At 37.6% G+C, this 21,339-nt stretch overlaps 1 protein-coding gene across 1 annotated transcript in view; it reads left to right on the forward strand.

Annotated features, from left to right (window-relative positions):
- Positions 1-2,118: 2,118 nt before the first annotated feature.
- The window catches only part of ADGRG6 (adhesion G protein-coupled receptor G6), a 138,221-nt gene continuing 119,000 nt past the window's right edge, over positions 2,119-21,339 (forward strand). Inside the window, exon 1 of the mRNA XM_052645767.1 lies at positions 2,119-2,218. Within this exon, the coding sequence (XP_052501727.1) occupies positions 2,119-2,218 (100 nt within the window). The remainder of the gene's footprint in view (positions 2,219-21,339) is intronic.

Here is a 21,339-nt window from a genome sequence, read left to right on the forward strand (position 1 = left end):
ATGACTCACTAGAACATCTTGCTTCTCATGTAAGCAGTAACACTGCTTTTAATTTCAAATATTTTGGATGGATGTATTTGAAAATATACCTCCCATTCAAAAATACTTTTTTAATATTAATATTTTAAAATTTTTATTGGTACAGTTGATTTACAATGTTGTGCAAAAGTACTATGTAGCATTTTTCTTGTGTAGAGTTGGTTTCTGCTAAGAGCTGTGTGATGCTGGGGATTCTAGTTTGGTGAATATAAAATAACATGAACAAAATCAGATACTATTTTAAATATCTTCTTTCACGGCACACTTGAATAGTCTATTTCATCTCTGTTTCAAGTAGATCCGAGAAATAGCTACAAAGTCAATAGATTGGTGTTGGTTTATAATATTGATCCTATTGTCTGTTCTTGGTAAAGTCCTTTTTTTTCTTACTTCAATTGACAGAATAACCACATTTGTATTAGAATGCTCAGGATGATAGTAACAATAAAAATAGCTAATATTATTGAACACTTGGGCTTCCCTGGTGGCTCAGCAGTAAAGAATCTGCCTGCCAGTGTAGGAGACCCAGGTTTGATCCCTGGGTTGGGAAGATGCCCTGGAGAAGGGAATGGCTACCCACTCCGGTATTCTTGCCTTGGAAATCCCGTGGACAGAGGAGCCTGCTGGGCTACAGTCCAAGGGGTCACAAAAGAGTCGGACACATCTTAGTGACTAAACAACAACACTGAGCACTTGCTGAATGTTAGACACATTTCTTGAAAGACATGATTTGATTTAATCATCCACCAGCGCCATGGACTAGACTGTATTGATGTTCCTATTTTACAGGTGAAAACTAGGAGGAACAAGGTGGTCAAGTCAATTTTCCAAGGATTACCTAGTTCATCAGTAGCAAACTCAGGTCTGTCTGACTCCAGAGCTTATTCTCTTTGCTACTTAAGTAGTCTCTACTTAGCAGTCTCTCAGATAAGTTAGAAGGGCAGGCTTGAGACAAGTGCAAGAATCAGTTTAATGTCTGATTTTTATTATTCAAGTATTTCTGTTACCACTTTCTGGTTTTCTATTTATTATACATTTTTTCCAGATAAGCAACCTTAAGGTAAAGAAGTATTTTATTGTGACTCCAAAGCATTGTTTTAGTTGCTCCTCTTTTAGAAATAAAATGATTCTCAATTATCACTTACAATGAAAATAACTCTGCGGATTTTAAGATCTGGAGGTTTCTTTCTGCCACTCGACTTTCTTCCTGCTTCAAGACTCTCCTGCTCACCAGTTCATTCATGGTTCCTTTTTGTGACTGCCTTTCACACCCACTGCCCCCTTCTGTGGTCTGCCTCTTTTGATAGGGCTACGTCAATGGAAGGTAGCATGCCACTGTCTTCAGCCAAGATAATATGGATGTTCCCATCTAAATCATTAAGCATAATTTTGAGTTTAGAGGTAAGACTATTGTACAGACAATTGAGGGTCTTCAAAGCACCACCCCTCCATTTAATGTCATTTATTAGTTTCTTCAATACTTGGTATTTACTAGCCATTTACAAACATTGATAACTATTAATATATATAATTTTAGAACTGACATTAGTACTAATTAAGTTAAGCTTCAGTACTTAATTTTAGAGGAAAGAAGAAAGTTTGGGCGCTTTGATTTTAATATTTCCACTTGTAAAGCAGCAGATATTATAAAATGAAAACATTTCCTTAGAGGTTAAATTTCTGGGAGATTATAGAAGAGGTTGATAAAAGCATCCTCTTGGTACTCAGATGGGCATGTGACTGATGCTGAAGATTGATGCTAGAATTGGCTTTTTTTTTAATAAGTGATTTTTTTCCCTTGAATTATCAGGATACTTCCCCATCTTTTTGCAAGAATCATCTATTATATACCTCTGATAAGGAAGTTGTCACCAAGTAGCAAATAAAATGCATGGGTTTTTTCTTTTACCTAATTAGCTTAAAGGGGAATCCTTAGTTTATTATCTTCAAGGTTTCTTTTCTTATTTGGAAGCAAGGCGGGAAAAGGTTCTTTTTCAGTCCCTGCTAGAAAGCTACATTTTCTGACTGAATGCTTTACTAAGCCTGAGTGTCCTGATTGTTGCTTTTTTTCATGGCAGGATGTTTCACTCAGACCGAATGTGGAGCTGTCATTGGAAATGGAAGCCAAGTTCTCTTTTGTTCTTATTTGCTTTGTGTCTTGTGTATGCTCCTCTCTCAGGTAAGTAAGACTTTTCCTTTCAAATTCTGTATTTAAGAATGATGACATTGCCTTCAGTGTAAGTATGCCTTTTATTTGTTGACTTTTTCTGTCCTTACAGGCTTTAGGGGCCTCTCATTCCACCTGAATTATGTGTGAATTCTGTTACTTTGATCATTGTTTTATTTTCCTTGATCTTCGCTACATCTCTTTTAGTTTTATTTATTCATCGAGCCCATTTTGAATGATAAGATCGCTACATACCTGACATTAAAAGTGTGCTAGCTTTTCCTACGACTGAATAAATATACAGCACTTAACTCTCTGTTTTCAAGTTTTCATTCAGTTCTTAATGAAAAGTGGAGACTTTGTTATTGTTCTGATTTTGTTGCCATGTATGAGATAGGAATTTGGAATTAAGTTTTTAGACCATGAAGTAGTCGCCTTAAAATGATGTGATGAAGTTTATTTTAATTACAGTACTTTTGGAATGAAGATATTTAATGTTTGAAATGAGTACAGTTTTTTTTTCAACTTTGCAACAAGGCCTTTTTAGCTGTTATTGAAAGCCAAATTTTCTATAAACAGCTAGTTATGTGAATGAGCCAATAGGAACCTGAGGAATGTTAATGATCTTTAAAAATTACCTGATTTTGTTGCTTGAGCAAACTGAATTTCTCTTGTGCCCATTTTGTTTTGCTTTTATTTTTTTACAGCTATATTTATTCAGTTTATTATATTTTCCTTTAGAATGAAATCATTACTCATGAAGTCTTATATACTGATTACTTGGAATTTACTCAAGATTTCATATGTTCCATATTTATAAATACCTGTATGTTATTATAAATAATACATGTAACAAATCATGGAAATAGATTGCTAAAATTGCTTATTCATAGATCAAGATATTCAACTGGAGTATTTAATATATAAATACTTTTTTCCCAAGCCATCAAGTATTTTAAGAGTTTCAGCTACTTAGTTGGAAAATCCCTGGTACTTAATGTTTAATGGCTTCAAAACAGAACTGAACTTTGAGTGGTTTTTTTGGTATATTTGTTTCAATTTCATTAGAAGTCTATTTTTTTGTTACTTTCATTATCAGAAAGAAGAGGCACACTTGTAAAGAGATCTGAAAATTGTATATATGTTGGGTTTTATCATGTATAGTTGAACTATTTCTTGACTTTCAAAAGTGTTTCTCCAAGAGTCAATTACATGATGTAAGATGAATTAGGAGATTAAAATTGTTGAGGTCTATTTACTTTCATTTTGTTAGGTCATGGCATTTGCCAATTTTCAAGGTTTCTTCAAAAATTAAATTGGGACTTTTTATTTTAGATGTCAGTGTGTTGACTGATATGTGCACATTCATTATTTTTATCGTGTGAATAAATTACATGAAACCCATGTTTTTAGACTAAACAAATAAGGTCAACTGAGCTGAGACCAGAGTGGGGCAGGGGGAGCACCTGGGATGTAAAATTTCAGGAGGCTCTCATTCTCAAGGGTATGGGGATCAGAGTATTTAAATGTATTTTCAAGTTACTGTCTGACACAAGAAATCTTTTGAAGGAATTTCTCTTATTACTCCACATGGTGTGTGTATCACCTAAGGCTTTGTGACAGATAGTTACCTGTGTTTACTCATGAAGCCAGCATATTTTGTATCTATATGTCTTACACATGACTCACTTAAAATGCCACCGCCTTCCACATGAATAGCTGAACTTACGGAAGTACTTTAGGGGCTATTACTGGCATTTTTATATAAAATTTTTGCCTTAACTCAATAGAGGGCTCATGAAAATAATGCATATTAAAACTTTACTATCAATATATATAATTTTCAGAGTCCTATCTTTAAATCATGGTGTAATATTGCTATATTTTTAAAGACCATCTGGTGCTTAACTGTGATTTTTGTCTCTGTATAGGAACTCTGACTTTTTTCACTTCTATGGATGACCCCTGGATGATCTCATTGAATCCAGTGGTTTTAAGTGGCATCTTGATGCCAGTATCTCCTGAGTACTTATCTTTGGCCAGAGCCCCTTTCTGGACCCTGGAGGTACCTCTTGGATTGCCTGTCCTCAGACACTTGGATGTATAATAGGCCTCAAACTTCACATGTGTGAACAAGATTCTTGATTCCTACCTCCTATCCCCAAATCTGCTTCACTCTCATGCATTCCAGTACATCCCCAGTTCAGTTCAGTCGCTCAGTTGTGACCGACTCTTTGCGACCCTATGGACTGCAGCACACCAGGCTTCCCTGTCCATCACCAGCTCCCGGAGCTTGCTCAAACTCATGTACATCAAGTCAGTGATGCCATCCAACCATCTCATCCTCTGTCATCCCTTTCTCCTCCTGCCTTCAATCTTTCCCAATACCTCCTACTTCCTGCTATTCTCTCCTAAAGTCACTGTCTTTTAGACACATTTTCTTTCTATTCCTTGACTGTGCTTTCTCAGTACCCTTTTCTCCCTAATCTTGGTTCTTTCTTGATACTCAGGTCTTAATTATTACCATCTCAGATAAGCCTGCTTATGCCCCAATTCAAAGAAGCCTTGTGGTCACTCTCATTTTACCTTTAGTGATAATCTGTTGATTTTGGTTACTCTTCTGCTTGTTAATGTTTTGTTAGTTTGACTGCTGTAGCTGGATTGGAGCGTTGGCAAAACCTCTTGATTGTTAAGATTGACACTTAGTTCGGATGATTAAAAATTAGGATCCTATAGTTTGATTCTGATAATATCCATACTTTACCTCATAACATAGAACTACAACATTGAGTCTTCTAGGCAAGTTAACATTTGTAGTTTTGTGGACATTTACAAAGCAAATAGCATACAAGCTGGATTTTAAAAAGTAATAAAGAAAAAGAACGCCTTTTCTTTTGACAGCTGATGAATATAATTTTTAAGAAGAACTGCAGCAGTATGATCTTTGAATATTTAAACTGGCCCCACAGAAGTACAAATTACAAAATGTGATTGTTTTTTATGCACTAGCTTGACAATATTTAGAAAGCTGATAACATCCAGTATTATCAAAGTTTGGGTAAAAGGCATGCACTAACATGGTGGCTCTGTCTTCTGGGATAAAACATGGAATGATACACATCAGGTTTTAAAATGGATTATTATAGGGGCATAAAATGCATTATTTTAGGGTAAGAGTGAGAAGCAGGAAAGCGATGGAACTTCATACAACTACAAATTGTTTACCTTCTTAGAGTGAGCATGTATTATTTTAGTAATTTGGGGAAAAAAAAATCTTGATGAAATTCTTTGGTGTTAAAAAAACGCATTAAACTATTGGCCAGAGAGACTGTTGACATGTATGAATATTACACTCTTCTTTTAATCACGACCGTTACTCTAGCTGTTCCTTCAGTTGATAAGAATCTCCAAATGGTGTTTCAAATAAGAACCTCTTTTTATGTAGCGTGACACACTACAGCTCTGAAGATGAATGATGATATCTCAAGCAGACAGAAGGTTATGGCTTCAAACAGAGTGGGAAACAAACAGCCAAGAGCCAATGAATTCCTTAGCAACCACGAGGCTGTTTCCACACAGATAGCCTTAGTCACGAGCGCTGAGGGAGGAGCCTCCCTTCACTCCTGAAAATCGATGACATCAGCAGATTATTTCAAAACTCAGTGTTATGCTGATATCTACGATAGGGCAACAGCTCAAAGGGGAAATGTTTCTGAAAGTAGAGTCTGACCTGAATTGTGTACTTTCTAGCCCAGAGCACTGCACGGTTCTGGAAGGCAGATGATTGAGTTAAAGAAATCTTGTGCTTTTTTTGGATTTGTTTGTATGTTCATTTTTCTCATGATCATAGAATGGGCCATTATTCTGTCAGTTACACTGCAATCTGTGATGGAGTGTTAGACATCTTTTCTACATGTTTGGCGTGCTGCGATTCACGGGGTCGCAAAGAGTCGGACACAACTGAGCGACTGAACTGAACTGAACTGTATTTGCTCAACAGGCTTTCCAATGCATAGAAAAATAATCTTTTTATAAATCTCCTAGTTTTTTTTTTTCCCTAGCCATTTTAGTATGAATATGTCATTAATTCACTGAAGAAGGAAATGGCAACCCACTCCAGTATCTTTGCATTAACTACTAAATAAGTATATCTGGAAGGTCAGAAATAACGATCTACTTGTATAAACTGTTCTTATCAAGTGAAGAAAGAGCCAGAGTAATGCTTAAGTGACTAACAGAAAATTATATGATGATAAATGTTTGTGGGTTTTTTCCTTCAGTCAGAGTCAAAATGTTCCAAATTACTGTCTGAGGCTTTCAGCTAAAGCTGTGTTCCCATTCTACACTTCAGTTTAGAAGAGCCAGTGTGACTGAATAAGCAAACCTCAGAAACTTGTATACAGAAGTCTCTTTGATGCATCTTCCCTGTAGATAATTTCCCTCATATTCCTGTGAAATGATCTGAATTTGATGTAGGTAAATATGAAATCTTACATTGGGGTCATAAAGTCACTTACATAAACGTGGGATGGGGGTGACTCATCATCACCACGGTGACAATATCAAGTGACTAAGTGGTGTGACGGGCCTCCAGTGACACTGACACCACTTAGGAATTAAGCATTAGGAAGGAGAGGGTACTGTACAGAGTCCTCCCCTTCACTGGTCAGATCACGTTTGTCTCCAGGCTTGGCTGTCATCCTTTAGAGACAGTTGGTAAACAGTTTGTAGACCAGGCAGATCAGGCCGGTGATGAGTCTCTAGTAATCTAAGGAATGTTTTAGAGCATCTCTGTCTCCACTGTGTTATGTGAGGCTTCTCTGAGGCTGGGCTGCAGCTGTGGACTCATGTCCTTCGAGTCAGCCACCACAGTGTTGCTTTGGTGTAACAACTTGGTCTTTTTCAAAGAGGAAAAGTCTTACTGAATTTTTTTAAAAAATGACTTAAATGGTACATTTACTTTGGAATAGTGAATGGTGGTCTTTGGATAGAGTGGTCATTTGGAAGTGATAACAGACTTAGTCTGAATACTTTTGTGTTGATGTTTCAAGTACCAAATGGCTTTTAGTAATCGGTTGCCAAAAGATAAAACCAGCTGTCCTTTGAAATTGCCATCACTGGCGATGAAGAAGGAATGCAGAAGGAATCTTAATATTGAAGAGGATTTTGTACTAAAAACCATGATGGCCTCCTCAGTCTCCAGTTTAATCACAGAGTGTGTGTGTATAGTCTTTTTTTTTTTTCATCTTTCACACCCCACTTTGGTAACCATAAATTTGTTTTCCGTGTTTGTGAATCTGTCTCTGTTTTGTAAGTAAGTTCATCAGAACTGCTTTTTGTTGTTCACTCGCTAAATCATGTCTGACTCTTTGTGATCCCATGAATTGCAGCGTGCCAGGCTTCCCTGTCCTTCATCATCTCCCAGAGTTTGTTCAAACTCATGTCCATTGAGTTGGTGATGCCATCCAACCATCTCATCCTCTTAGGTCCCATGTATAAGTAATATCATATGGTATTTATCTTTCTCTATCTGATCTACTTCACTTAGTAAGATAATCTCTAGGTCGATCCATTTTGCTACAGAGAGGGTCTTTTTTTTTTTATATATATATACACGTCGTTTTAATAGTTACCTCAAAAGGTTCGTCTGTGTGTATTTTCTTTCAATTTTAGTAGGTAAATTTTATACACAGTGAGAGATTAGGAAGGTAACTTTCTCAGATAAGATAAATTTTGGAACTGTAGGCTTTGGCAGGTACAAAATTTTCTGCTACTTTCAAATGAATAATTTTTTATGGAATTTTTCTTTTATTTTCAACAAGTAGAATATGTGCTTTTTGGTACTCTTCTTTCTAAGATTGCAATATAATAGAATTTAGTAAGTAAAGAATGTGGAAAAGAACCAAAAAGAGAGGGGAAAAAAAACTTATTCTAGACTTAATGAGTAAGTATGTTTTACAGGGTGGAGTAGCAGGGGAGGAAAGAGTGAGTCTAGCAAATCTAAAAGTTTGGTGTGCTTAATCAGAACCTTTCCCTCCTCCAATATTATTAAAGTACATTAGACATTTGTGAAAGCATTATAGTACTTAAAGGAGTTACAGAGAACGTGTAATTGGATGGTTCCTTTTATTTATTTATTTATTTTTTAAATTTTACTTTATTTTACTTTACAATACTGTATTGGTTTTGCCATACATCAACATGAATCCGCCACGGGTGTACTCTTGCTCCTTTAAAATGCATTTAAACTCTAAGGGCTATGTTATCATAATTCCATAATTTTTGAGTACTGTGTGTGTGTATCAGATATGTGTCAGACTCTTATCAAAGTCCTGGCTATGCAAAACTAAATCATGGAGTTTTAGTGTTGTTGGGGAGACTGACATGCGACAAACAGGAAGCACTGTGATATGTGGTCTAATACAATTGTGACTCTGATATCAAGGGATAACAGAAGAGATCTCAGAAAAGTTTGCGCACGGGAGGTAGTGTTAAAACTGCATCTTGTATCAAGGGTGATGAAAAAATATTTACAAAATGGTATGGCTTTGTCATTCACCATTTGAAGAACTTGCCCTGTAATCAGGTTGGAGGGCTGGCTGTAAAATCTGATGCAGTTGTGGGAGTGGTTCATCCCTACTGAGTATCATCTCTGACCTTAACTGAAAGCAAGAAGATAGAAAGTTAACATAGAAATGGAGAAGGATGATGTAGGCAGAAAAAAGGTCAAGGACGAACCCACAAGTGCACTGAAAGTGATTTTATGAGACGATCAGTACTTCCTGTTTCTAGGATAAGGATCTCGGCAGAAGAGAATAAAGACTAAACTTAGACATGTAATGGGAAGGCCAGATGGTGGAGGATGTAGCTGGAGGAAAAGTGCTATCAGAACTGAATGAGGGATTCCAACTCAGTCAGGGGATAGCCAGGTCACTGTCAGTTGTAGTTCAGTAAGATACGTGTAACCGGCAAGGTATGCTTGAGGAGCAGAGGGTAAGAACTTCCCTAGATGACAGGTAACTCAGTAGTAGAATTGTCTTTGGTTTATTGAACCTGTAGTTTATGCTTTTTCTCTATCATGTCATTTTACTTCAGAAATGGCAGCCTTCCTTTCCTCCTTAGTGAACTTCATTCATAGATTCATCAAAAAGCTGGAGATATTAATAAAATTTTAGACACACTTGATGCCTTCTCTTTCTTGCTCAAACTCATATTTCGTTGTGATCAACAGTTGCTGAATCTAGGTTGGAAATGCCTCCGTTAACTTTTTAATGACTGGGGCTCTCATCTCCACCAGGAATATTGTGTGAGCTCCTGATCGTCCCCTTGCATCCAGGTTTCTGTTAAACCACAGTTGGAATCATGCCACCACCCTACTGAAGTTCCCCTAAGATTCTTATCGCCCACAGGATAGAGTCTACAGTCCTCACTTTATGTAATTTCACAGCTCTCTAGCTTTATAATGCCATCAAGTGATCAAGTGCTTGCCCTCCTGTGTGTGTGTGTGTGTGTGTGTGTGAGAGAGAGAGTACATGCTCAGTTGGGTCTGACTCTTTGTGACCCCATGGACTGCAGCACACCAGACTTCCCTGTCCTTCACTATCTCCTGGTATTTCCTTAAACTCATGTCCGTTGTGGCTCAGAGGTTAAAGCATCTGCCTGCAATGCAGGAGACCTGGGTTCGATCCCTGGGTTGGGAAGATCGCCTGGAGAAGGCAATGGCACCCCACTCCAGTATTCTTGCCTGGAGAATCCCATGGACAGGGGAGCCTGGTGGGCTACAGTCCACGGGGTCGCAAAGAGTCGGACACGACTGAGTGACTTCACTTCACTTTCATGTCCGTTGAGTTGGTGATGCCATCCAACCATCTCATCCCTGTCACCCTTCTCCTCCTGCCCTCAATCTCTTCCAGCATCAGGGGCTTTTCTAGTGAGTCAGCCCTTCACATCAAGTGGCCAAAGTATTGGAGTTTCAGCTTCAGCATCAGTCCTTCTGATGACTATTCAGTGTTGATTTCCTTTAGGATTGACTGGTTTGATCTCCTTGCAGTCCAAGGGACTCTCAAGAGTCCTTTGAGATGTTCAGGGGTTCAACCTTTCTGTCTTTATGGAAGACCAGCTATTTAAGGGGGGATATTTCATAAATTGTATAATAATTACTTGAGCCTCCAAATGAGAAAAATAGCCAGAGAATTTATTTTCACTTGTGCCAAGGGCTAGACTTGTTATGGAAATACATTTCTTTAGTGGCAAACTCACTGCTATTAAAATGTACACTCTAAAAAAAAAATCTACTTTTGTTGAGAATAGTGAAAGTTATTATTTGCTTAAAAATTTTTTCAGCTGTTCCTCCCTTGTCCTGCATCAGTTCTAGTCTTTTCTTTACAAAGCAAACAAAAATTTCCCACATGCCCCTCACATTTTTGTTCTTTTCAGTTTTCATTCTCATTCATCATTCCTTTTATTTCTGAAAATCTTAAAAGACTACATTTTGAATTTATTACTTCCTCACACTTAAAAATAGATCATTCTGCTTTAGAGACACATTGACAGGTATCTAGCTGTATGTGTATGTAAACAATTATGTTATCTTCTCTAAAGATCTCCTAAGTTAGTCTGAACTTCTCCAGAGGGTTTTTTATTAAAAATTTTTCTTTTCAAGGAGGTGGACCATAGTAACTGCAATAATGTTTTTGTAATTAAATGGACAAAAAAACACTTTCTTCAAAGAAAGTCTGTTTTAGGTTGAAATTATGTCACAGGGTGAAATGGCTTATATTCAGCTTTTAGAATATACTGCTTTGCATGTTTTTCATATTCTTTAAATTGTTCCTTTAGGTGCCTCTGACTTCCTAGAAGCTGATGTTACTGCTTTTCTTGCACATCAAGTGGCCAAAGTATTGGAGTTTCAGCTTCAGTATCAGTCCTTCTGATGACTATTCAGTGTTGATTTCCTTTAGGATTGACTGGTTTGATCTCCTTGCAGTCCAAGGGACTCTCAAGAGTCCTTTGAGATGTTCAGGGGTTCAACCTTTTTACCTTTATGGAAGACCAGCTATTTAAGGGGGGATATTTCATAAAATTATATAATAATTACTATACATATACAGTCCATGGAATTCTCCAGGCCAGAATACTGGAGTGGGTAGCCTATCCCTTCTTCAGGGGATCTTCCCGATCCAGGAATCAAGCTGACCCAGAAATTGAACCAGAATCTCCTATATTGCAGGTGGATTGTTTACCAGCTATATTACCAAGGAGTCTTTTAGCTCTTAGGGCAGAATATAGAAACTAAACCAGTTTTGTTATTCATCTGGAAACTAAAATCAGATTTGGAGTCTAATCATCAAATTGAACTTTTTTCCCCTATTATTAAAGATTAACTTTTAATTTTTTCCAAAGTAAGACCATAGTACCATCTGAATATTTTATATCTTAATAATCCTAGTCATCAATACAATCTATTGGGCTATTTCAGGTTAACAACACAAATGAATCCTGTGTTGCTGAAGAGAAAACTGCCTTTGAAAAGTACATTTTAAAAAATATAAATTTACTTTGGATTTCATTAAAACTTGAGCTGCACATACCATGGTATTACTGATTTTTTTGGTGCATCTAAGCTAATGATGAGAATGAAAAGTTTGCTTCGATATCACTGACACTGCTAAGTTGACTTTGAGTACTTTGATCCATCAGTAACATGAGTTAAATGCTGACTCTGAACTAAAATTTTGCAAAGACGTTCTTTTATACTCAAAAATACCTTCTCAGTGTGTGTACTGGAGCTTTATTCCTCGCGGACTCTAGGTAGGAGGAGACAGTTATTACATGTAGTGAAACATGTGTGCCTGATTTTTTAGATTCTGTTTCTGGCAAAATCAGGCAGAAGGCGGTTGAAAGTGGTTACACTGGATGATTGAGTTCCAGGGAGCAACCGACTGGAAGGAGACACCTCAGGATACATTGGGTTGATGGAAATGTTCCAAATTTTGGTTGGAATGTAGTTACATAGGGGTATACATCCTCAAACCTGATTGAACAGCATACTTAAAATCTATGCATTTTTAACGTGTGTCAATTATACCTCAAAAAGAAGTCTCAGCTAATTGGAAAAAATATTAGTAATAGTTCTGCTGCCGCTGTTGAGTCGCTAAGTCATGTCTTACCCTTTTGACCGTATGGACGGTAGCCTGCCAAGCTCCTCTGTCCATTGGATTTCCCAGGCAAGCATCCTGGAGTGGGTTGCCATTTCCTTTTCCAGGGGATCTACCCAACGCAAGGATCAAACTCGAGTCTCCTGCATTGGCAGGTGATTCGTCACCACTGAGTTACCTGGGAAGCCAGAATAGTTCTAGGACACAATAAGTAGACCTCTGATACATCCAAAACTGTCAGGATTTTATTAGCTATATAAAGAATTAAGTAATAGCTTTCTAAAATACAGCCTTTTTGTTGATTTGCTGGCTTTTGTTCTGTTTTGTTTGGCTAGCAGGAAAGGATTATTTAGGTTTATTATTTATGAATTAGGTATGCTTATTCAGATATTTTCAGTACTTACAAATACTCTTTTATCTCTGTTTGTAGACATTTCTGCAAAGGACGAAACCTCACCTAGTTCCAGTGTAAGCTTTCATTTCACCCTCCTTTAACCTCTATATTCAAAAGTTTGACTTACTGTATCTTTACCTGGCAGATCTTTTCTGTGAGTTTTTCCTTCATTTAATAAAAATACGTACAATGATCAGTATATACTTATATATCAGATTTTGCTTCTTAACCAATACCTTAATGGAGATTTATTGATATTATTGGCTTGTTACTCAATAAAAATGAGAGAAAAAAGGATGCCTCAAGAACACTCACTCCATTAGTTATAGTGTTATTTTTCTTTTTTCATATTTTTCTTTCTGTTCATTTTGTTTTATCTTAACACAACTATTTATCATTTCCTATAAAGGGATTTGCACTAGTTTCACAAACACATGGTATTTATAAAAACTCCACAAATCTTTTTGTAAAGTTGATTGCTCAGCAAATATAAAGCTTGAACCAGAAAGTAAATTACAAACACTTAAAAATTCCAGCCTAGAGTAGACTCAGCACCTGGTGAATACTTTCTGAGGGGTTATTTGTTCTGCTTTGGTTCCTGACTTGAGAGGTTTTCATGGGTAAATAGTGGGTTGAAAGCATCAGTCAAGGCAGTCTCATTTCAGAAGATGCACCTGCTATGACTGTGTCCCTGGATGAAAGTCACTATTTGCCTAGGAAGGGTGTAATGAGAATGTAGCCATTGATGGAATCAAAATAATGGAACGAATAATCATCAACTGTTAATTTAAGATCCCAGATGATGCACAGATTATACAAAGACATCTTCCAAAAGAGAGAATGTATTGGGTGGATAATTTGGGGAAATCCAAAGGGGGAAAATGGCATCATTTTAAACTTCAGTAAGTGTTAAAAAAAGATGAAGCTCAACTTTTACATCTTAAAGTCTGATCTCATTTTTGAGTTTCAGAGAAGTTTACAATTAAGCTGATTTAGCTGATGTTTTAGTAAGTGGGACCTGTGCTAGAGTTATAATTTAATTGTGCCCATTGGATAGGGCAGCGTTTTATTTTTCTTAAAAAAAAAAAAAACTCCATATATTGTTAAGACGCTGGTGGTACTTTGAAATCAAGCCTACATGATGATAGAGTAGGGGAAGTTTTATGGCTCTTCTATGTTGTGAAGCCACCACTCTCTAATTAGTTACCTGTGCAATTGCTCGGAAAGTGCTCTCAGACAGAAATGTGGGGTTTATACTTCCTGAATTTCTTTCTGTTAAGCATCAGAGGTTTGTTCTGTCAGTTATCCAATGTCTGAAAACATTTTTTTCATGTATTTTGCCCACTTATATGTTTGTATGCTGGGAGGGGAAGTCCAATACTTGTTAATTCATTATGGCTAAAGCAGGAGTCCCTACCGCTTTATCTGAACTTAATGTAAGCTTGTGTTTATTTGCCAATCATTTGATACACAGCAAAGTTCTTTTCTTTGAGGATTGATTTGTTAATTGGAGAGTGCTGTCTCTTGAATAAATCATGCCCATGAAGTGTCATCATTGATTTTTTTTCTTCCAGTTTTATTGAGATATAGTTTACATACAGCACAGTGATTTTTAATTTTGACTCCTTTAGAGTGAAGAGAGATTGCTTATGAAGTGATCTGAGCACAAAATCCTTATTTTTGAGTTTTATCATTTAGTCATTATTAAGCAGCTATTTTTATTTACCTTTATTGAAAATCTTTCTAATGATTTGATCAAGTTTTCATAGGCTTATATATCCGTTTTCTTTTGTATATTTATTGAGTCATGTAAAATATAGTAAATTTCATAACTAGAATATGAAGTATAACTGGCAAAAAATAGTAACAACTATCATCTAATAAGCACAACTCAACTAATGGGAACAGCTATTCAGAGGGTCATTAGCTTTGGATATTCAACTTGCTGTATCATTCAGTGTTTTACAGAGAAAGTCATCGAAGTAAGTTAACCTGAGGCATCAGTTAAGTGCAGGTTGGCTAAGAGAGCCTCTGGTGGATCTCTAGGCTGCAGCCTAAGGTATTCTTCAATCTGAGCTGCTTTTTCCTGGTTTCAATGTCACTACTGTAATGTTTCTTCCTTCCAGAATCAAAATGTCAATGATATCTTTGACTTTTCTTTAGCAACACTTCTATAAAACCCAAGTGAAGTGAAGTGAAGTGAAGTGAAAGTCGCTCAGTTGTGTCCAACTTTTTGTGACCCCATGGACTATAGAGTCCATGGAATTCTCCAGGCCAGAATACTGGAGTGGGTAGCCTTTCCCTTCTCCAGGGAATCTTCCCAACCCAGGGAGTGAACCCAGGTCTCCCCCATTGTAGGTGGATTCTTTACCAGCTGAGCCACAAGAGAAGACCAAGAATCCTGGAGTGGGTAGCCTATCCCTTCTCCAGGGGATCTTCCCGAACCTGGAATGGAACTGGGGTCTCCTGCATTGCAGGCCGATTCTTTACCAACTGAGCTATCAGGGAACCCCCCTGTAAAACCTAATCTATTGCTAAATCTGGGGGCATCTCTTGTATCGCTTTGGTTTTTTGAATGCTTTTCATTATTTTTCCTCCTAAGGTTTTTTTTAAATTAGTTAATTATTGGCTGTGTTGATTTTAGTTGTTGCACGCAGGATCTTTCATTGTGGCTGACAGGCTGCTCTCTAGTTGTGGCACATGGGGTCAGTAGCCCCATGGCATGTGGGATCTTAGTCCCCTGATCAGGAATCGAACCTGCAATCCCTGCACTGTAAGGCAGATTCTTAACCTCTGGACCACCAGGGAAGTCCATGCTCTTCATTCTTACGTAGAGCCTGATGGTTTCTTACCTCAACTTTTGTAATAATAGAAAAACTGGTGCTGTTGTTGCCTGTTTTCATCTGTAAGCTAGTAACAAACCACTTTCGTGTAAACATTCCATGTAAACTAAGGACATGGAGTTCTTAGTTGCAACACCCAGGATCTTTTATTGAGGCTGGCAGGAACCAGCAGGAAGGAAGGTTATTTGCTCAGGAACCTTGAAGAACTTTTGGTTGCTGAGTTAATTACTGCTTTTATGGATTAACATTTGAGATCCTTCACCATGTATTCTTAACTAGTATTTTCTAAGCTATTTCCAGGGTTCCTTATTCATAATCTAAGAAACAGATAAATTGGGGAATATATTTTTCTCTGATATTTCATATATCTTCCTGCCTCTAAGTCCTCCTTACACTATTTCCTCAGTCTAAAACTCCTTTCTCCTTTTTTGCTACATGTAAGGTGCTTCCCAATCTAAGACCTGTGTTAAATGCTTCCTCATGTGGGGAATATTTAAAATGAGGCTGGTAAGATGAGTAGGTTTTTTTCCCTTAATTTTCATGTAAATATATACACCCAGCTAACCACCTGTTAGGTAACATTTTAAAAGGTAAAAATGAAGCAGGAAATATTTTCTATATCTCCAATTCTTTACCCGTTTCTCCTTTGGAGTTCTATAATAATTTGTACTTATTCTATGTTTTATTGTGGGATTGTGTTTTATTTTTATTCATGTTTATATTTGCTTTTTTATTGCTAATGAGTGCCTAGAATGTAGGGGCTATGTCTTCTTCTTCACAAAACCAAGAGAGTATGGGTACTGCAATGTGAATGAATTAAAGTACATTATTTAAAGGGAGACATTTAAGATTAAAGTAACCCATCCACTCTATGGGTTTGATGTGAAAAGCACAAAGAGCTGTGTCATGAAAAAGTAGACCAAGACACAGACATCCTTTTTAGTTATCATACTGGAGTAGATTCATTGAACTGTTCAGACTGCGGCAGACCCTGGGGGCTGGGTCTGCATTTCATTCATTTTGGCTCTGTTGGTGTACCCCAATTTATATAGTACTCAAGAAAAACTTCCTATGACGTTAATAACATGAGAACTCTGGCCTTAATGAAGCAACATGCCTAAGAGTCCAATATTGTGAAGTTTTCCTCTTCCTGTCTTTTCTTGACTGAGCTGTCCCTGCGGTAGGTTTCAGCTTCCAGCACACCCCCTAAAGTAACTCGCCTTCCTCCCCTTTCCCCTCTTCCTTCCCCCACTGTGGGAGTGGGGGTGTGGGAGAGGCACTGGAGCTTCTATGGTCTTTATATTCTGTACATTTCCCAGAAGGCTCCTAGCTTAGCAGAATCTTGGGCTGAGGCTCCAGGGTGTTAAGTAGATTTGGGATTCTGGGCTGCTGTTAATTTTGCCTTAGCTATGTTATGAGTTGGCCTGGGATTTTAACTGAATTTTATAATGTTATTTCCATGGGAAAAAAACGTTCTAAAATCCAAACAACCATCCTGGAGCTTATTTTTTTGTAATATGGGAATTAGTACATTTTGGACTTGGTACCGTTGACTTTTTTATGACCAAATATTTCAAAATTCATTGTGCCTGTGCCTTATTCTTTTAAATCAAATTAAAATAGTCTCAGTATGCATTATTTAGAAACATGATGTAGCCAAGGCTTTAAACATTCATCAATTTATATGATATGCTTCTCATTCAAATGAATATTTATAGATTTTACTAAAATTGTAGATGTTTGATTTTTAAAACTAGTCTGTGCTGATTCATCCAGGGTGATGATGCTGTATCTCTGATTAATTTCTGGAAAATTCACCACAGAGAATAATTAAATAGAAGTAAAGGCTTCATAGTAAAGTAATGCTCAAAATTCTCCAAGCCAGGCTTCAGCAATACGTGAACCGTGAACTTCCAGATGTTCAAGCTGGTTTTAGAAAAGGCAGAGAAACCAGAGATCAAATTGCCAAAATCCACTGGATCATGGAAAAAGCAAGAGAGTTTCAGAAAAACATCTGTTTCTGCTTTATTGACTATGCCAAAGCCTTTGACTGTGTGGATCACAATAAACTGTGGAAAATTCTGAAAGAGATGGGCATACCAGACCACCTGACCGCCTCTTGAGATACCTATATGCAGGTCAGGAAGCAACAGTTAGAACTGGACATGGAACAACAGACTGGTTCCAAATAGGAAAAGGAGTAAGTCAAGGCTGTATATTGTCACCCTGCTTATTTAACTTATAGGCAGAGTACATCATGAGAAACGCTGGGCTGGAAGAAGCACAAGCTGGAATCAAGATTGCTGGGAGAAATATCAATAACCTCAGATACGCAGATAACACCAGCCTTATGGCAGAAAGTGAAGAGGAACTAGAAAGCCTCTTGATGAAAGTGAAAGAGGAGAGTGAAAAAGTTGGCTTAAAGCTCAACATTCATAAAATGGAGATCATGGCATCTGGTCCCATCACTTCATGGGAAATAGATAGGGAAACAGTGGAAACAGTGTCAGACTTTATTTTCTGGGGCTCCAAAATCACTGAAGATGGTGATTTCAGCCATGAAATTAAAAGACGCTTACTCCTTGGAAGGAAAGTTATGACCAACCTAGATAGCATATAAAAAGTAGAGATATTACTTTACCAACAAAGGTCCGTCTAGTCAAGGCTATGGTTTTTCCAGTGGTCATGTATGGATGTGAGAGGACTGTGAAGAAAGCTGAGAGCCGAAGAATTGATGCTTTTGAACTGTGGTGCTGGAGAAGACTCTTGAGAGTCCCTTGGACTGCAAGGAGATCCAACCAGTCCATCCTAAAGGAGATCAGTCCTGGGTGTTCACTGGAAGGACTGATGCTGAGGCTGAAACTCCAGTACTTTGGCCACCTCATGAGAAGAGTTGACTCATTGGAAAAGTGGCTCTGATGCTGGGAGGAGTTGCGGGCAGGAGGAGAAGGGGACGACAGAAGATGAGATGGCTGGATGGCATCACCGACTCGATGCACATGAGTTTGGGTGAACTCCGGGAGTTGGTGATGGACAGGGAGGCCTGGCATGCTGCGATTCATGGGGTCCAAAGAGTCGGACATGACTGAGCGACTGAATTGAACTGAACTGAAAGGCTTCATACATGAAGATGGGGCTTCCAGGAACCCGCCTGCCAATGCAGGAAACATGAGATACAGGTTCAATCCTGGGTCGGGAAGATACCCTGGAGAAGGGCATGGCCACCCACTCCAGTATCTCCAGCCTGGAGAATCGCTATGGACAGAGGAGACTAGTGACCTATATCCATAGGGTCTCAAGGAGTTGGATACAACTGAAGTGACTTAGCACACAAAGTAGAAAAAAACAAAGAAGTTAATAACACTAAATAACTTTATGAATTTTGAGGAAATGACTATAATTAAATGTAGAAATGCACACTGTATTTAAAATAATAAACAATATCAATACTAAATGTTAAATATGTCACGTTTGCAAACTGTATGAGTATAAATGACTGGAGAGCTGGCATGCAAGTGTTAAAGTATCTGAGTAAGAAAGTTCAGACCAATGGCTTCAGGTTTTCAAAGTGAGTCTTCAAAGTAATTTTATTTGATTTTGAACATGTTGCTTCTGGAATAATAAGGCAGGCTGATTAAAGCAGTGTGCATTAAGATAAATTCAGAACTGTCATTTTTGTTCCTCTATATTCCCTCCTAACAAGTTATTCTTGATAAGCACTTACCAGTTGCTGTGGTTCTTTTCCCTGTATTGCTGTAAGATTTCTGAATTTTCAAAGCTCCTATACAAAAAGAAACAGGAGTTAAAAATTAACAAGACTCTTAGAGGAGCCTGATCAGCTATAGTCCAAAGGGTCACAAAGAGTCAGACATGACTGATCATGTGGTTATTATACATACCATTGCAATAATTGTCATATCTCATTGAACCTAATTATTTATAATGTGCAATATTATCATCATTTTCAGGCCCTTCACATCTTCTTCATCTTCTTTTTGTTTTTGTTTTTGAACATGTTTCAAGATGAGTGTTGCCCTGAATGCTAACTGCTTGTCCAGAACAGAGTTGTTTTGTTCTTATGTACCCCTTGACTGTTCTCTGTTCTTTCAAATTAATGGTGCAGAGACAGACTCATCCTGTGAGTCTGAGATCATCTGTTATCAAAACTCACTTATGAGGTGGAGGCTTCATGGCTGAAGTGATCACAGAAACATCTGTAGGAAAGGCCATCAATCAGGTTGTGTGAAGGTTAAGGAGAGTGTGTGTGTGTACCGGGGGGCTGGTGAACCCTTTCTGTCCACTTGTGGGATTTATATTTGCATACGTTTGTTTTTCATTTAGAAGTCTTCTCACTTTAAGAATCCTTTTCAGATTCATTGACATAGATCATTCTGTCAGAAACTGATGGCATGTAGAAAAGTCTCCATACATTATTTAATGATTCAGTATCGAATCATGAGTATTGTAAAAGTTATAATTTCTCATCTCAGTCTGGTTATGAAAGACTAGTATTCCATCTTGCTCTAATACTTTGTTTGGGTATTCACACTTACTAAGTTCTTTTCAGTTGTAATTGCCAGTGGGAGATTTTTTTTAAAAATTGTTTTAATTTCAAAACCTTGTAAAATAAAGGATGAAACAAATGAGCCATATCTTCAACTAAAATAATGACAGGACAAGAAAAAGAGGAATTTAGTTTTCTGTTTTTAATAAGTCTTTGAGGAGTAAGAGGAACTGGGAATATTGTAACAACTTTCTGTTTAAACTGTAAAAATCCCCTAATTCAAATTGAGCAAGTGAGGTCCACCTTTTATGTTAGGAAATGTTTCTGAACACAATATGGGAAATTAGTGCTAGTAAATTAGTGCAGACATAGAATAAAGTTCTGAGGCTGTTAGATATGTCTAGGAAATATGTATTACCTTTTTAAAAATTAATTTATTCATTTTAATTGGAGGCTAATTACTTTATACTATTGTAGTGGTTTTTGCTATACATTGACATGAATCAGCCATGGGTGTACATGTGTTCCCCATCCTAAACCCCCATCCCACCTCCCTCCCCATCCCATCCCTTAGGGTCATCCCAGTGCACTGGCCCTGAGCACCCTGTCTCATGCATCAAACCTGGACTGGTGATCTAGTTCACATATAGTAATATACATGTTTCAATGTTATTCTCTCAAATCATCCCACCCTCGCCTTCTCCCAGAGTCCAAAAGTCTGTTCTTTACATCTGTGTCTCTTTTGCTGTCTCGCATATAGGGTCATCCTTACCATCTTTCTAAACTTCATATATATGTGTTAATATACTATATTGGTGTTTTTCTTTCTGACTTACTTCACTCTGTATAATAGGCTCCAGTTTCTTCCACCTCATTAGAACTGATTCAAATGTGTTCTTTTTAAAAGCTAAGTAATATTCTATCGTGTATATGTACCACAGCTTTCTTATCCATTTGCTTCCATGGCTTAGCTATTGTAAATGGTGCTGTGATGAACATTGGGGTATATATGTCCCTTTCAATTCTGGTTTCCTTGGTGTGTATGCCCAGCAGTGGGATTGCTGAGTCATAAGGCAGTTCTATTGCCAGTTTTTTAAGGAATCTCCACATTGTTCTCCTTAGTGGCTGTACTAGTTTGCATTCCCACCAACAGTGTAAGAGGGTTCCCTTTTCTCCACACCCTCTCCAGCATTTATTGTTTGTAGACTTTTTGATAGCAGCCATTCTGACCGGTG

This window comes from Budorcas taxicolor, chromosome 9, assembly GCF_023091745.1.
Source record: "Budorcas taxicolor isolate Tak-1 chromosome 9, Takin1.1, whole genome shotgun sequence".
Lineage (NCBI taxonomy): Eukaryota > Metazoa > Chordata > Mammalia > Artiodactyla > Bovidae > Budorcas > Budorcas taxicolor.